At 36.5% G+C, this 17,510-nt stretch overlaps 1 protein-coding gene and 1 long non-coding RNA gene across 2 annotated transcripts; one reads left to right on the top strand and one right to left on the bottom strand.

Moving 5' to 3' along the window:
• Positions 1-9,092: 9,092 nt before the first annotated feature.
• Positions 9,093-11,232, bottom strand: LOC118436606. The gene is made up of 2 exons (XR_004835586.1): positions 10,421-11,232; positions 9,093-10,330 (listed from the first exon to the last, which is right to left on the bottom strand). It is a non-coding gene; the product is annotated as an uncharacterized LOC118436606 (long non-coding RNA).
• A 697-nt stretch (positions 11,233-11,929) lies between these two features.
• LOC110854020 lies at positions 11,930-13,327 on the top strand. Its single transcript, XM_022102409.2, has 2 exons — positions 11,930-12,104; positions 12,221-13,327. The coding sequence occupies exon 2, from the start codon at positions 12,228-12,230 to the stop codon at positions 13,233-13,235; it is 1,008 nt and encodes a 335-aa protein (XP_021958101.1). The 5' UTR covers positions 11,930-12,104; positions 12,221-12,227; the 3' UTR covers positions 13,236-13,327.
• The last annotated feature ends 4,183 nt before the right edge of the window (positions 13,328-17,510 follow it).

Genomic DNA, 17,510 nt, shown 5'->3' with positions numbered 1-17,510 from the left:
AAAAAGTTTCCCTCAAGTCCCTCAAGTTTTTGAAAAAAGTAGTTTTCTTTTGTTCCATGGATACTCAAAATGCAATTCATGCCATCAATTTTGCAATTCTAAGCCAATTTGTGATCTCTTTATGACCAAATATCTCCACTGCGCAAGAGGGCACATTGTCAAAAAAAATGTAAGTAAAATCTAAAGATATGATTAACAAATTAAATATAATTTGAAAAATGTGCCCTCTTGCGCATTGCTGAATTTTATTGTCAAAGTTGACGTGATTTCTAAGCAACTTCCCCCGGGTCCTTAATTTGCATTGTATTTTACTTGTGCAGAACAATCATCGTCATGAATAGAAATGGACACTCATTGTTGTCAAATCCATCTCAGTACATACAAAAAAATGTACAATTTTGTATTGTGGTTCTTATTTTGGAGGTAATTGTTGCCAGTATGTACATTACGTCATATGTACATATGCTGGCTTAATTTTTAGCCCCGTATGAAAGAAGTGTGACATAAATTGACATTAGCACAACAACATCTTGACAGTGACAGAATGACAAAAATGAGCTTTTTAAAATCGATCCTCTCTCCCCTAACTCGCAATTTCGTGAACATTAGCCTCAAAATGTCAAAATTGAAGTGCTTATGCCTTAGCTTATGTATGTACGAGCAGTGGCCGCGGACAGTGTCCCCACGGTTGTTCGATGTCCCCATCATCTGCCCATCTTATACAAAAACCTGCCTCCCCTATCCCACAATGTTAATGTTCCCACAGCTTCCGCGGTCACTGTGTAAATATGAGTAACTTATATAAAGCCAGTGTTGTAATAAGATGGATAGCAGGAGCAAGGGTTTGGAGATGAGATGGTAATTAGCCAGCTGAATCTGTCTTATGATTGATTTGTCATCTTGGGAGATGTGTCACATGTCATGTCATAAACTCTTCGCTTGTATTTATAAAGAAGTGCATTTTTATCAGTGCAATATGGCTATCGTTTTTTAGGTGGTGTCAAATTCGAAGGGTTTTTTTAAACTACGGCTTCATTGGAGGTCTGAACTAAATAGTTCTGAATTTCAAAATTAACGTGGTTGAAATCGAAAATAACGAAAACCTATTTACATGCAGAAATGGATAACTTCACGATCTAATATTATGTAATTAGTAAAGATTTAACACAACATATTTAGAATTGGCGTTTAACAATTTCTAAAATGTTAAACGCATATATTTTTTAAACAAATATTTTTTGGCACAAAATATTGCACACATTAATACTAAATTTTTGTATATTTATTTCTCAACAATCAGTATCAAAATTTTACGCGTGTTTTTACAAACAACAATCAATTCCAAATTGAGTCGTTTTAAATAAATGTAAATATATCAAAAATATACAAAAAATTCGAAATATTTAGAGTTGGCGTCTTAATCATTCAATAAAATTTATTATTCTTGAAAATTCTTACAAAATGAGAGCTCATAAAACAACATTTAAAAAACAGCATTCTTCGGTGAGGGTGCGACTAAAAACTTTGAAACAAGAGCATTGAGAAAATTTTAAATTTAATATTACCAAATTTTGCCTCGCCGTGGGCCCAAACCGATTTCGTATTTAACTGAATGCCAACGGTGAGGCAAAATTTGGTAATATTAAATTTTAAAATTTGCTCAATGCTCTTGTTTCAAAGTTTTTAGTCGCACCCTCACCGAAGAGTGCTGTTTTTTAAATGTTGTTTTATTTTCTGGTTTTTGGGTGGGAATTTTTTTATTCGTTACCAATAGCACCCAGCTAGTTAATGTGCAATTATCATACGCGTTTAAGCAGCGTAAATGGCTGCAGATACCTCCATCAAAAGTTTCTCATTTTTGAACCGATTTTGCTCGAACGTGTCTTAAATGAAGCGTAATCAGTGCCCGGACACTAAAATCAGCTACTGGCATGATCATTGTATGGTGAAATTGAATTTCCGGTTCATTTTAAAGTTTCAAAGGTCCTAAAATTCTTATAATATTAGACTTTCATAACGAGAAAGATGAAAAGACACTAGATTTCGTAATTGTCTGATTTTTTTGTTTCAACAATTTTTCACTAAATTCAACCGTTCGAGCTGTGGCCGTGGCGGAAGTTTTAGGACCCTGTCTTGAAAGCATACCTTGGCTTCGCCGTAACCATGTGCTTTTCTGTCGTGAGGGTAGCCCTTGGTTACTTTCCTCACCTCAGAAAAATAAACACGTCTGCTTGCTTCAATAACCAAGCGACAACTCGTAAGAATTGAATTTTCAAGAATTAAAAACAAATTTAAATTTTAAAATAATCAATTAAAATTATTAAAATTATTAGGAAATAGCATGTTGCAAATTATATATATATTTCTTTGGAGGTCTGAAGTTCTGAAGTTCTGAATTTCAAAGTTAATGTGGTTGTAAATAATAATAAGGATTATTTTATATACAAAAAAAATCAATTCGAAAAGAGGGTAAAATTTTTATTAATCTATCACTGTAATTATTAAAGATTTATTAAAAATATTCACAATTGGCGTTCAATAATTTCTAAAATGCAACAAATATTTTTTAAATGCAAAATATTACACATATTTTTTTGAATTTATTCCTCAGCAATCAGATATTTCCTGTATCATGAAATTTTATGCGTGTTTTTACAAACAGCAATCAATTCCAAGTTGAATCGTTATAAATACCTCAACCTAATACTAAATTATACAAAAAATTCGAAATATTTAGAATTGGCGTTTAATCGTTCAAAAAAATTCATTAGGAAATAGCATGTTTCAAATTTTATACATAGATATATATTTCTCTGGAGGTCTGAACTAGTTCCGAATTTCAAAATTAACTTATTGTTAGTTGAAAACAATAAAACAACCTACTTTACATGCAAAAAAAGAAACTCGAAGAAAAGGGGGAAAATTTAGTATCTAAAATAAAAGATTTATTAGAAATATTCACAATTGGCGTTCAACAATTTCTAAAATGTTTTTTTAACATAAAATATTGCACATATTGAATTTTAATTGTTTTTGCATTTATTTCTCAACAATCAATTACAAATTGCAACATTATACACAAATCTAACTAAAACTAAATTATACAAAAAATTCAAAATATTTAGAATTGGCGTTTAACCGAACAATAAAATTCATTACGAAATAATGCATGTTTCATATTTTATATATATTTCTTAATATAATAATGATAATTATAATGATATTATATAATTCTTCACATTGTTTCCTGTATCATGAAATTTTAATGCGTAGAAATAACAATCAGTTCCAAATTCCAAATAAATAAATCTTAAAAAAATCCTAAGTGAAGCTAAATTATACAAAAAAATCGAATTGGCGTTTAACCGAACAAAAAATTCATTAAGAAATAATGCATTTTTCAAATTTTACGAATATAACAATGACAATTCTTAAAATTATTTCCTGTAACGTATGACTGAAATTTTATACTTGTAACAGATTCCAATTAACGTTTTCCACAATTTTTATTCTCCTGACACAATTTTTACGACAAAAAGTCATCTCATCTTTTATGACAAATTACTCGAACAGCATAACACACAACATTTCTCCCTTTTTGCTTGACGAGATTGATATCACGTCACCCAGGTTGATTAGGTTATTAAATATTCTGCCGTATCACTTCGTGTCACCTTTCTCTTGTTCATCAGTCCAAAACTTGTGATGTCATCGTGTCCAACTGTCTCCAAGTCTTGTTTGCAACGACGGGGGGCGAGCTGCCCTGTCTTCCCCGTCGCTTTTCACAAGTCGTTTTTGTGTATTCGATTCCGCGACGCAATGACAATGAAATGTTATGCAAGTGTGATAAGTCATGTTTTATTTTAAACTTTAGACTTAGAAATTGGTGACACAGAAAAAATCTTCAAAATTATTTGGTTTGGATCTTGGAAAAAAATGGTTGATGGAAATTGTAGAATTTTCAGATATTACTTATCGGAAATTGATGACACAGAATAGAATCTTCAAAATAATTTTGAAAAATATTTACGCAAATTCTATAATTTTCAGGTATTATTTTAAACTTTATCGGAAATTTGTTATACATAATCTTCAAAAATAATTTTGAAAAGGAGTGATGCAAATTCTAGAATTTTACAGATATTGCTTTAAACTTTATTGGAAATTGGTGACACACAATTTTTGAAAAAGATTGACGCAATTTCTAGAATTTTCTTCCGTAACCAAAACTCACCACTAATTATGACGTGATTTATTCCTACCGTTGTCTTTTATCTGTCCTGATTTTCATTCTGATCCGATCTTTCGATTCCGTCCTCGATCCTGTCCATGTAGGATTTATCGTTCCATGAAAAAGATCAATGTCGTCGTATCGTTGCGACTCATTAGGCCGCTCATTTGTGGACATCATCTTCTTCGAACCAAGCACTTTGTCCACCTCTCCGTTGGCCGATGGCCACCCACTTTGCTGAATTGTCGATTGGAGACAAAGTCGAGAGGGTTCTTGAGAGACTCGCTCGAGTGTCATGTCATTCCATCGCAAGCCAATTTATTACCGCATCCCTTGGCTCGCTGACTTCCTAAATTTTCATTGTGTTTAATCTTTTACCTCAACCTTTGTCTCTCCATGATTACTGGAAAACGGGAGAAGGTGACTCGTACCAGAGGCACAAAATAGAGAAGTCATATTGATAGGGATGATACCTCAGCAGAAGTTGTTAATGCAAACAGAGGCCGCGGAAGTGTGTGGACAAAGAGGGACAATGTCCACATGGTTATTCGATGTCCGCATCATCTCCCCATCTTATATAAACCCCTGCTTCCCCCATCCTACAATGTTAATGTCCCCAGATGTCCCCACGGCTTCCGCGGCCACTGAATGCAATGCAATGATGTGTCGGTGTGGTGGTTGGTTAGTTTTGTATGGATTGTTGTGGTAGTTTTGTATAGATCTTCTCCACTCGATTGTTTTGTTATAATAGTTAATCAGGTTTTATCACCGTGCTTCTTTCGTTAATGATTTTGTGACACAACACACAGACGAAACAAACAACATCTGCTGTGGTGGCTGCAGCTTATTGGAGGTGAGACGACTTTGTGATGTGACCACCAACAAACAATGGAATATGGACACTTATGTAGATAGGAAAGTTAATAATTTCTTGGAAAGTGGAAAATCGCGTCCAATCCGGAATATCACGATTAACTACATAATTTTAATATTGAGCATTTTGAACCAATGTTTTTATGAAATTTTGATTTTACGCCATGTTTTTTGTGTCAAAAATTGTGTTTATTACTGAAGGAACAAAGATTTGTTAAAAATGTAGGCAAAAATTGTGAAAATTCTGTCCCTGAAAATGTATTTTATGATTTGATTATCTTTATTAACATTGACAAATGAAAAAAAAAATAAAAATGCCTGAAATTGAATCTTGTATATCAAAACATTTTGTTTTGTTAAATTAAATCATATTACTTCCGGAGGCGAAGTCTCACAAATGATTTCTAATACATGAAAAAATGCTTGCCGATTTGTGAATTACAGAGGGTTAGGCGAGATTACAGAACGTGTAGCAATTTGCCCATATAAATTAAAAAATTGCGCTAATTCCAAATATTTGAAACTTTTCTCGAAGCTTGGTTCAAGCTGCGCCGTGAGCCAAAAGCTCAATTTCGAAAGTTTGAGAACGGGTCCAGAAATTGACCCCACAGAGCTCCATGCTGATAAAACAGTTTGCCAAGCAATAATGACGTACAAAAAAATACTAAACAAACTCCATGATGAAAGAACTGTCATTTCTAATGGCCCAATGCCTAATATAAAGGATTCAGTTGAAAAAAGGAACCAGGCAACAAATTTGATTGTGCCACATCCGTCGAATGCATGCTCCCCGTACTGTAAGAAACCCGACGCACGTGAGAAAAATTGATGTGGACAAGGCAAGAATTTTTTTATCAATCCAAAATCAACTGGCCACGAAGTGTCAGGTCCCTGAGCGTATGTATGTATGTATTTTGGGAGGAGGGCTCCTCTTGTTGGAGGAGCCCAATGCTCAGATCATCCATCAGATCTATTGCATATCCTCTTACTTACACCGTATGACAGTGGCTATCTAGTTGCTCAGGTATAATCCCCATATCTATTGATGAGATATGGGGATCGAGAAACCATTTAAGGATAGTAAGACAGGAAGAGACGCCGGCTTGCCGTAAGCACCACCACTCACCCCTGCACTTACGGGGCCAGTCCCACTCCGCCTATCCTCTACCCACCACTGCCTATTCAATCTTAATGTATGCCCCTTTGGACGCGAATACTGCCACGGAAAGGCAGCATGCTCAGTCCACTCTACTGATTGTCCAGCTACAATGTGTGTAACTGGCACCCAGGGAGGGCTGCCCCAGCTGCCGAGATATGAGGGATCGAACCATAGACCTTCCGAGTGCCGAAAGCCACCGGTTCTCCCCCCAAGCCAAACAGCCAGAGCAGGTCCCTGGGCGTACACTGAACTGAATTCTTCACCAAGATATGCCCAACTTCAGCGAGGATCAGAAGATATTAGGTCGACGCGAAACTTTTTCTCTGACAACGCTCGGATTACCACCCAGTTCGCAGCCATTCTTTTTTTAATATTCGGAATTTAAATTATTTTGCATAAAGATAAACTAGTTACGTCCGGTTATGTGCCTCCAGTGCTTTAATTTTCATTTGAAACTTCAGTTCGACACTTTTTTCAAATGGACATAAAAAATTTTTTATGCATTTTGCAAACTTCTAGATGAACAGTGGTTCAAAGAAAATCTGCTGCCGGCTTTAAAAGCCCGGCTTTTTGGAAATGATAACTTCATTCCTCATGAGAAAAGGATGAGGAATACGATGAGATCATTTAAAATATCCAGCGATGGATATTTCGGCCAAAAATTAATAATTTTTTTCGACACGTTCTGTAATCTTGCCTAACCCTCAGTACACGCAAAAAACATAGCATTAGGAGCCCTGCTCTTACCCTTGCAACTTATCTATAATGACATAACTTTCTAGGTATTGTCATCCTTTATATATGAGAAATGGACTTTGTGTGTGTACATGCTTTAAATAATTTTCGATCCTGTCTTTAAACTTGGTTACATTTCTGCTGCTGCTGCTGGTGCTCCTTGTGGCCATTAAATCTCGGGATTTATGTCCCACAGTTGGCTTGGTCTCCCTTTGTCTTTCCGATTTGATTCATGTGCCTGGAGGAAACACGACTAAAACTAAAAGCTTAAACCCACAAACGCACTATTGTCAATGGGGAGAAGAGAGAGACAACAATTCATTACATGAGATGAACATTTGCCACCCACCCATAACACACAATTCGACTAAAAACAAGTGGACCAAAAAGCCTTTCAACCTTCATCCTTGTTTATATCTCGTTTTAAACAGTGGCCGCGGAAGGGTGTGGACAGAGGGACAATGTCCCCACGGTTGTCCGATGTCTGCATCATCTCCCTATCTTATATAAACCCGTCCCTCCCCCATCCTACAATGTTAATGTCCCCACGGCTTCCGCGGCCACTGCTTAACACGTCGAAACTTGTACATAAATACTAAAATCAAGTACATTTTCCACAAGAAGAATCGATTTTCCCGATTTAATTGTTGCAATTAAAATTGAAATTCTATGTCGTCCTCCTCCTAAAGAGATGAGTAAATGCATAAGAAAACCGTGTTTTGGCACTTTTTCTACGTAACGAGATTGATGCGACTTTTCCATACGAAACCAAAATGACAAATTCTCCTCACATAAATCAGTGACACTAAACATTTTAATCGATTGGTGAAATGAAATGAAACGAACAAATGATGGGAACTAACTGGCCTCTCGTCCAACTTGCGAGAAAGACCGACTTACAGTATGTACCTTCATTTCATCATCGTCCAACTGGACTGGACTAATAAAACTTGTTCGTCCTGACTGACTTGACTAACTAACTGGTAGCCTCTCTCTCTCCTTAATCGTTATCAAACTCAGGTAAGTCAAGATTAGACATCCGATGGCAATAAAGATAAGTTCTCTTTTTCTTTTGAGAGTGACACCGATGCCGACGCTGAGCGGACTGGGCTAATTTAATTTATTCATTGTTTCAAACTTATGCAACGAAATGCATACATACATCTTCATATGCTACCCTTTGAACTGAATCTGTACGTATTTTATGGATGGATGGATGGAACTAGTGGTGGGTGAGATTGATACCCTTATTAACATTTTTCCATCTGTCTCTTCTCTTCTTCCTCCATTCGAAAAATATAAACTGTCGGAAAATGAATGTATGTATGTACGAGATAATTTGAATTTATGAACTGTACATTTATTTATTAAAGGATGCTTTTGTTCTGTTTTGTCGTAAGAGAAGAGTGCAAGGAAGCAGTGGCCGCGGAAGAGGGACAATGTCCCCACGGTTGTTCGATGTCTGCATCATCTGCCCATGTTATATAAACCCCTGCCTCCCCTTATCCTGCAATGTTAATGTCCCCAGATGTCCACAACAAGGCTTCCGCGGTCACTGCAAGCAAGTCGGTATAGATATATATGTTTAGTGGTTTGGTTGGGTTTGTTGGTGGGTCGGAATTCCGGAAATTTTTTGGCAGTAGTTAACGATTAGTAAGTATTTGGATCATTTCTCTGCTATTCGCCCTTTATGTTCTACCACCCACCTGGATTTTAATTGTATTAAAGGCATAATACTGCAAGTCAACTTGCTTTGATGCTGCTGGTTTGTTGGTTAGTTGTTGGTTAACATTTGCATAATATTCACTTTGTACGTACTTATCATGGTTCGCTTTTACAAACTTGCCTATTTATTTATTTACGACTCTTTAATTGTCTTTAAACTTGACTCGATAAAAGAGTAGAGGCATATTTGTGGTTGGTATGAGATGCGCACTTCACATTTTTCGCATACCTTTGACGACCGATTTGTAGTAGGATTGCAGAGAGTGCAAAATTACTGCAAAAATTATAGCCAGGTAATTATGTAACTCAGAAGTTACAAGATGATTAAAAGAGCTATAAAATTATTCGCAAATATTTGCACATAAATCATTTTAACATTGCATAATTTATTTATGTTTTTTTTTACATAAATCTGGTTACATAAATCTGTAAGCAGGAATATTTATTTCGTGAAAATACATAAGCATCGAAGCATAATAGATTTATTTTCATCCGTTGTGACAATGATTCATTAGGTCTCATTAGCTTTTAGCTCCCTCGCCTCGCTCTCTCGGCTACTTGACTTTCCAAAATTCTACACAGACGAGACAACAAAACCTTACCGTAAAATGTCTCATATTCTTCGTTTAGACTCTAAACTTTAGAGTAAAGTAAGGCAGCCTTCGTTATGTAAGAGAACAGACCAGGTTGAGTTTCACGAGACGTTTATTTGATCTTGGTTTTGTTTTGTCTTCTTTTTCTTCCAGGTTTCTTTCTTTCACTTCACCGTTTAGTTTGGTCTTCTCCCAAAAATTTTGGGCAGTCTAAAACAATTCAATTTCAACTTTTGGCGAGGGGTTTCGTCTCGTTGCTTGCGGGTTTTGCTGCATTTCTTGCAGTGGGAAGGAAGAAATGAGAGAAATTCGAGGTGCAAGAAAGTGGGAGAAAGTGCAAGAAATTTGCGCGCCGTATGAAGTATTTATAGCGGCAGGGCATAGTTTTTTACGCCTTGCATTTCTTGCAGGTCGAAATATTTACCTGTAAAAAACCACTTTCTTTCCCTTATTTCAAAATTCCAAAAAATCTTGGAATACGGACATAAAAAATCTGCATAGTAATTTAGTATTATAAAAATCACTCTATTTTCTAAAATGACGTCGAAATCACTCAAAACTCTAAAAATCTTACAATCCACAAAAGGAAACAATGATATAATTCTAAAAAAATATGCAAATGCGTGGTATCCATAATCTTTCCATCCACATTTCTTATTTTGTTCATGAAGAGCATACTTATTTTAATTAAGATTTGTACCATGCTTCTTGTACCAAACAAGAAATACGAGGTGCAAGAAACTGGGAGAAAGTGCAAGAAATATGTGCTATCTAGCCAACCGAAGATATGAAGTATCTGTATTTATAGCGGTGGGAAGTAGTTTCTAACGCCTTGCATTTCTTGCAGGTCAAAATAAGTACTTGCCAAAAACCACTTTATCCCAGTCTTTTCTTGCAATTTGATACTTTCCCGTTGCACCCGAGACACTGTTTTGGCTGAGTATGAAGTGTGTCCAATGTTTGTTTTAAAAAAAGAGTCGCAGAGAAAAGTACAATCGTATCAATTCCAACATTCTACATAAAAAAATGGTTAATGAGTTTCCACCAAAAGTTACATAAATAAGTAACATTTATTAGTAAAGTAAAGCACTGATCTGTTTCAACCTCTGTCTGATGGAGTCGTCAGCCCAGCCAAATGAGAAGTACTTATATAACAAATGGACACATCAAGTCATTGTTTTGATGAAGACGTCTCATTTTTTAGGAAAGACATCCCACCGAGCTGCGGCGAGGGCAGAACCTTCTTTTCCAATAATTCCCAAACGTTCAAACCCACAATTCTCGAGAGGAGTATTAATTACGAGGAGGAAAAGATTGTCTCAAACTAAAAATCATTGTCAGTTCGGAGTCTTTTTAGCAATTTATAACACAATAGATCGATGTGGGTTTATATTTTATGTAGGTCTCATTCTCTGTGTCAGTGGCCGCGGAAGCCGTGGGGGACATGTGGGGACATTAACATTGTAGGATAGGGGAGGGACGGATTTTATATAACATGGGCGGATGATGCGGACATCGAACAACTGTGGGGACATTATCCCTCTCTCCTCACGCTTCCGCGGCCACTGGTGACACTCTGGAATCACCAGCAAATTTCGACTTACCCAGAATTTTGGACTGATTATTTCGAAATTTCCAAGTTATACAATATTTTGTTTGTAATAATGTGAACCTGATCGAGTTGGAAATTCGTAGCCATAAAATAACCTCTGTCCCCACACTTCCGTGGCCACTGATTCTCTCTGTGTATTTGACGTACAAAGGAATTCTGGGGCTAGCCTGGCGCTGTACGTTTAAGGAGAGACGTTACCCATTAATATACGACACGACATTCCAAAAAATTCTTTCGAAAAACTTTATGGACTCTTTGTTGCAGTGGTGAGTTTATGATGTGGACAACTTTTTCTTGAACATTTCTTTCCCATGATTGTCGAAGAATGGTCGTGAAAGAAAAAAAAATCGGATTCAGAAAAGGCGACGAGGTGGTATTTTAAGTATCTGAAACATTTGAGACGACGAAATTCATTGAATTTCATCAAGTGTTTGCATTCAAGTTTTTTTTCTGGGCTGAGTAGGTATTTATGTTTACATGAATTATTCGGATGCTTGGGAAATTAAGACAATTTTTCACCACTTAAATCAACACCACCACCAAGGGAGGAGATGAACGAGAGAGGGATTGGATTATTCATAGGAATTAAATATGCATGTATATGGGCATATAGATGTACATGGGCATCCTGATATATGTCTCTCTTTTTTTTGCCTGTGTTTGATAAATATTTGTAATCAATACTTACTTACGATACGAATGCTTGCTTAACACTATTCGGGAGAGAAAAATAATCACAAATATACAAATTATTTGCTGACTTCTGATTATGTATGTATAAATGCAATACTTCCCTATTTGTCCACGGAAAAATGACTCAGCTTGTAAAGTCAAAGTGGTCAACAAATGTATGACGAACGCGAGAGAGTGAAAAGAAAAGGAGAACAAGAATCGTTGCAGCAATATCTATGTATATATAACAACTTATCTACCATCACGCATCTATAAGTATTTACTTTACAGGTTTCCGGCTTTTTTGCTATATATTCCTGGCTCAATCTCGTATACATTAGTTCGAAATATTTATATGTGACGCAACAACCTATTGCAACGTCAAGTTTTATTGTTTAAATAGAAATTGTCAAATCCAATTTTCATGCTAGTTTGGGTATATACAAAACTTCGACCTTCAGCGTAAATAAATAATTTACAAGTTGTGATTAATCGCACATTAAAGTAAGTAATTCGAAAAAGTTTTATACATATTTTTTTCCATGATTTTAATTAAAAAGAATGTTATTTGTAGAGATTATTAAACACAGACATACTCATTAAATTATAATATTGCTCAGATTTAATATGGCTTCTGAAACAACTAACAACTGGCAGGATCAAGTACGAAAAAAAATAATGTCCATGTTCGAAAATGATCAAGAAAAGTTCATGCGAATAATTTGGTTCTTGGATGAAGAGGATAAGGCATACAATAAAGCGGATCCAAATATAGTATCTCCAATGTGGCGGACATTAAAAGTCGCTCTGAACTTTGATACAAGTTTCAAAAATTACGTTGAGCGAATCTACACTGACGCCAAGTCGGCTGAGAATGATCCAAAATTTATTCACCTCTTGCGGAAAATTTATGAAGGGCTCATGAACGCGAGCGACAAAGAACTTCCAATCAATGGCGATTATCAACTCGCTCTAATTGCTGATCAAACGACGGTCATATCCGGGTTTTCGTCAGGTCTAGCTCGTGCATGGACCTTGATTCCTGCAACTTCCAAAGCTAATGCATTATCGGTTGTGCAAAAATTGGCATCAAATTACACCGCATTGAGCCCAGTGGACAATATTGTTAGTGCCGCTAATAAGGTTGGAGGAAATATTGTAATGATTGGGCTCGCATTCGTGTCTCTTGGGTACACCTGCATCAGTAATATTCTTCGCTGGTATCGTGGCGAAATTACTGGGAAACGTTGCGTTAAAAACTGTATAGATTCTTTGGCATCAATTGGATTCGGAGTGGGCGGAGGTATGGGTGGTGCGGCAATTGGAAGTTTAGTATTTCCAGTTTGGGGAACTATTGTTGGAGGCATTATTGGCGGGATTACTTCCGCTCAGGTGGCTAGTGTACTTTCGGATAAATTAACTCGAAACTTGTTTGATCTTCCAGTAAAAGAAGCGGTGGAGAAAGCATACAACTTTTTTAGTGTGAGTCATCGAGCTCCAAATGATGAAATTAATAGGAAATTTCGAGCAATGTGTTTGCAGCATCATCCTGATAAAGGTGGAAATGTGGCGGACTTCCATGATGTTCAGTTTAATATGGCGGTCATTAGAACTGCTCGTGGGGAGGTCATGTAATAAAAAAATTTGCACTGCATGAGTTACACCTTGAAATTTGGTATAATTTCTTGAAGTGAATAAATTAAATAATTTGTTACCAATTGTGAAAATAAATTTTTGCATGCATTTTTTACCAAAATTTGAACACTATCAATTCATATGCATACATATTAGTTCATTACGCAAAATAAAATCACTTCCGCCCTCATACACAATAATGCAATAACCTTATCAAACGTACATATCATCAATTAAATGAATTTCACTTTCCCAACTTCACTCAACAATTAAATCTTATTCGAATTCAGAATGCGAAATGGAATGCCTTTGTTCTCCTCTAACAAAATGGTATTCAATTGAGTGAGTTGTGCTCATGCAAATTATGCACTTATTCATCACCACACTCCTCACTTCATCTTCATCAAGCATTGTTATTTTGATCCTATTTTGGAAAAGAAGAATAAAGGCATTCTTCACATAATTTGAATTTTGATGGTTCGAAACCTTTACAAAGAGAGCAAAGGGAAGGGAACGAAGGATGCGCAAACTTTTAAATTCCTCGTCTAAAAAATATCTACAATGCCTTTCAACAAGAAAAGGCTTCAATGCTAAGTACTCTTTATGCAGGCGGAGAATCGTCTCAAACGTGCAAAATAGCAGGGGTGGGCAAAATATTGGGTGAGACTACAGTATTTTGAGCTCTGTTCTTCCCAGGGTTTGGATTTCCGGGGGTGTTACACACACAAAAAGACGGAAATCTACGTGGAGAAGGCAATACTCTTGCGAAAATGTAGGTTTTCTGAAGAAATTAGCTTTTATCGGAGTTAAAATACATTGTTTTCAGGATTTTTTAAAGTATTTTGACAGCTATGTAAAGTTAATTTCTACAGAAAACCCGTATTTTCATATGACTGCTGTATTCTCCACGTAGATTTTCGTCTTTTTGTGGGTGTAACATCCCCGGAAAACCAAACCCTGGGAAGAACGGAACTTAAAATATACTCTATTTTGGCAAAGTATTTTGCCCACCCCTGCAAAATAGCAGTAGAAGAGCTCAAAATACTGACTTTCGAGACGGGAAACATACACACCAGACCAGACGAGACAACAAAAGTCCTCTTCGTCGTTTTCGGTGGATTGGATGGATGGATTTGTCTTGGAATGCGAATTATTCTAAAAAGGAAACCTGAAAAAGTGGAACCTTTTTTGGTGCATTTTAAGCTCATCGTCTTTCTTTTCACTTTGTTTGAAGACGGGTTTAAGCAACTTGAAGAATTTCGAGTTCCAAATTCCTACTTTTTTTCTCAAACGTCTAAATTATACTTATACGGACGGAGGGGGTGGATTGATAGAGAATTAAATAACTTGAAGATTGGCACACTTCCATTCCGTCCAAAAAATGAGTGTTAACTGATAAAAGTAAGTTTCACATTTTTACGTGATCTGTTGAAAATGCAGACACGTTTAGATAAAAAAATTGCACAAAAAATGAATGTAAAATTACACAAAATTTTGAAATCTACACTTTTTTAGCCTGACCGAGGACTTATGTAGGCGTCATAGTTGTCTGTCTGTCTGTCTATCGCTTACGCTCTTAAAACTTGTCCAATCCACTTAAAATTTTGCACATAAATAGAACATGCAAAATTACGAGTATGGTTATAAGATGAGCAAAATATGTCGAAAAATGAAAAAGTTTTCGTGGTCATATAAACCCACCTCAATTCTTAATAACACCCTGACTCGGGCTAAATAACGCTTCACTCTGGGTTTTAAGTCGTCAATTTACTCATATTTTTTAAGTTTGTAAATAAAAGGGAGGATCGACCAACAATCCTTTTTTTCCCTTTCTAACAACACTTTTTCCACGTCCACACATTTCGCAACTAATCATTGGCTTTCCCAAGTGAACAAAGGCGTTTCGTTACATTACCAACACCTCCAACCTCTCGTCGTAATATTTTTTTTCTAAAAAAACAGAACACACACATCGAACAAGAAAATAGAGTCGTCGCGTACATGATAGCAGACTACTTCATGATTACACATAAAATTTAAATTTTTTCGAAAAATTCGAATAAGCTGTCACGCGTTGAAAGCGCAATTTATCAGGAAAGTGTTAGCCTTGTGACAAGAGAGTTGATTCTTGCAACACGGAGAGGAAAGGAGGACAAATGGTACTTTTATGTAAGGAATGTTACGTTTTGACAGAAAATTTATCTCTGTGATTTGGACGTTTACGCAGTTCATCGCAATGTCTTGGTAGTATTTGAAGGAAGAATATGTATGTTCGTTGGAGGTTCACTTGTCTGAGAAATTGGTGACTATTACAGACTTCTTTAGTGGTTAATACATCATTTTGAGTGTTTTTACTAGGTATCACTCAGGCAGGCATAGTATTTTTGATAACACGCAATATGGATGTGTAGGGTAAAGTTTTAAGAAATTTTCAAATTTTCAAACTTGTAATTTTTTTATTTTCGAATTTTTCATTTGATGACGCCATTTATTTTGCTAACTCGCTAATTGTTGTCATTGCATATTTATAGGTTTTCGCAAGTATCAATATTTTATCTGTTCTTGTTTTGGCTAGTTTTTAAAGAAATACATCACTTTTCTAAGTTTTTAAAGAATTTAAAACAAAGGTGAAAAATGATTTAGGCAATTAAATTAAATATGCATAAGTTCGCATCCAATAATTAAAATTAGATAAAATATAAATTAATTAATAAAAAATTTAGATGCGTGGTGGATTAATGGGAACCTCAAATTTTCGTTATTTTTGACTTGAAAAGTGGATGAGGTCATGGCTGCTCATCTTGAACGCTGGTCTGGTCATGTACCGATTTATTGTCTGGTTAATACGAAAAAAAATCGTTCCTCGCTTCAATTTACTTACTCTTAAAATACAGTACCTACTTACTTCAATGAAATGAAATGAGACGAACATGCACTGCCTGCGCAACAGAGAAAAGTCGTGAAAGCCATAAAATTTAGAGATGAGAAGCGTGTAATTAAAACTATTAAATTCGGTAGTAAAGTCGAGAGTTGTTTAAAGATCATCACCGCCACGCCACGAATGACGACACGCCACGCACCATCATCGCCATCATTGCCACCACCACGGACCATATTTAACTGACACGACCATCAGTGACCGCGGAAGCTGTGGGGACATCTGGGGACATTAACATTGTAGGATGGGGAGAGGGAGGGGTTTATATAAGATGGGGGAATGATGGGGACATCGAACAACCGTGGGGACATTGTCCTACGCTTCCGCGGCCACTGGTGACACGACCATAATAATAATCACACTTCCGAAACACTGGAAACTTCAAAAACCACATTTTCTTGTCATTTTATCATCCACATAATTTTCATGCGTTGGAATTTAGGCCAGCCACCAGGTGAGACTTGTCTTGAAGTTCAACGATATTAAATTAAATTAAATGTTGTGGTCGGTTCGGTCGCTTTTAATGAACCCAAACACGAAAAGTTATATACTCGAGTCTCTCATGGGTGGAAAATAACAATGCAATAAACACTTTTGAAAGTGGGTTTAAATTTGACAATTGGATTCCCAGCTGTTGCCTTAAAATTGTTGGAATTACGAAGTGACACTTTTTAAAATAGTTTATTTCTGTGATGTGCTGCCCTGTCTCTCAAGGGATTTCTTCACTTCCTTGACTTCTCGGCTTAACTATCCAACTAATGTCAGTCAAGAGTCTAGTGGCCGCGGAAGCGTGGGGACAAAATAGGGACAATGTCCCCACGGTTGTTCGATGTCCGCATCATCTGCCCATGTTATTTAAACCACTCCCTCCCCTATCCTACAATGTTAATGTCCCCACAGCTTCTGCGGCCACTGGGAGAATTCAGGCTACTCAAATGTATGTATATTATGCAGTGGCGGCGGAAGCGTTAGGACAGAGGGACGATGTCCCCACGGTTGTTCGATGTCCGCATCATCTCTCCATCTCATACAAACCCCTCATCCTACAATTTTTATGTCCCCCGATGTCCCCACAGCTTCCGCGGCCACTGACGCACTCAGAAAAGTCACGTGGTTTAGGAGATCATCTCGAACTAAAGTTGTTACTATAATGATTCGCTTTGACTTAATTTTTGTACGAGTTGATTGTAAAAATCTCAATTTACTACAAAATATTTCTCCAAGTGGAGAGAGAGACACGAATCCAAATCCACGGATCAAGGAGAGATCATCCAAGTGTGAGATTCCAAATCTCAAGAAATGCAAAGTATTTGCAACTCGAGTCTGGTGTTAAATAG

Source organism: Folsomia candida, unplaced genomic scaffold (assembly GCF_002217175.1).
Source record: "Folsomia candida strain VU population unplaced genomic scaffold, ASM221717v1 Fcan01_Sc009, whole genome shotgun sequence".
Classification (NCBI taxonomy): domain Eukaryota; kingdom Metazoa; phylum Arthropoda; class Collembola; order Entomobryomorpha; family Isotomidae; genus Folsomia; species Folsomia candida.
Note: the sequence above shows the minus strand (reverse complement) of the source record. Positions and strands in the feature narration are given on the sequence as shown.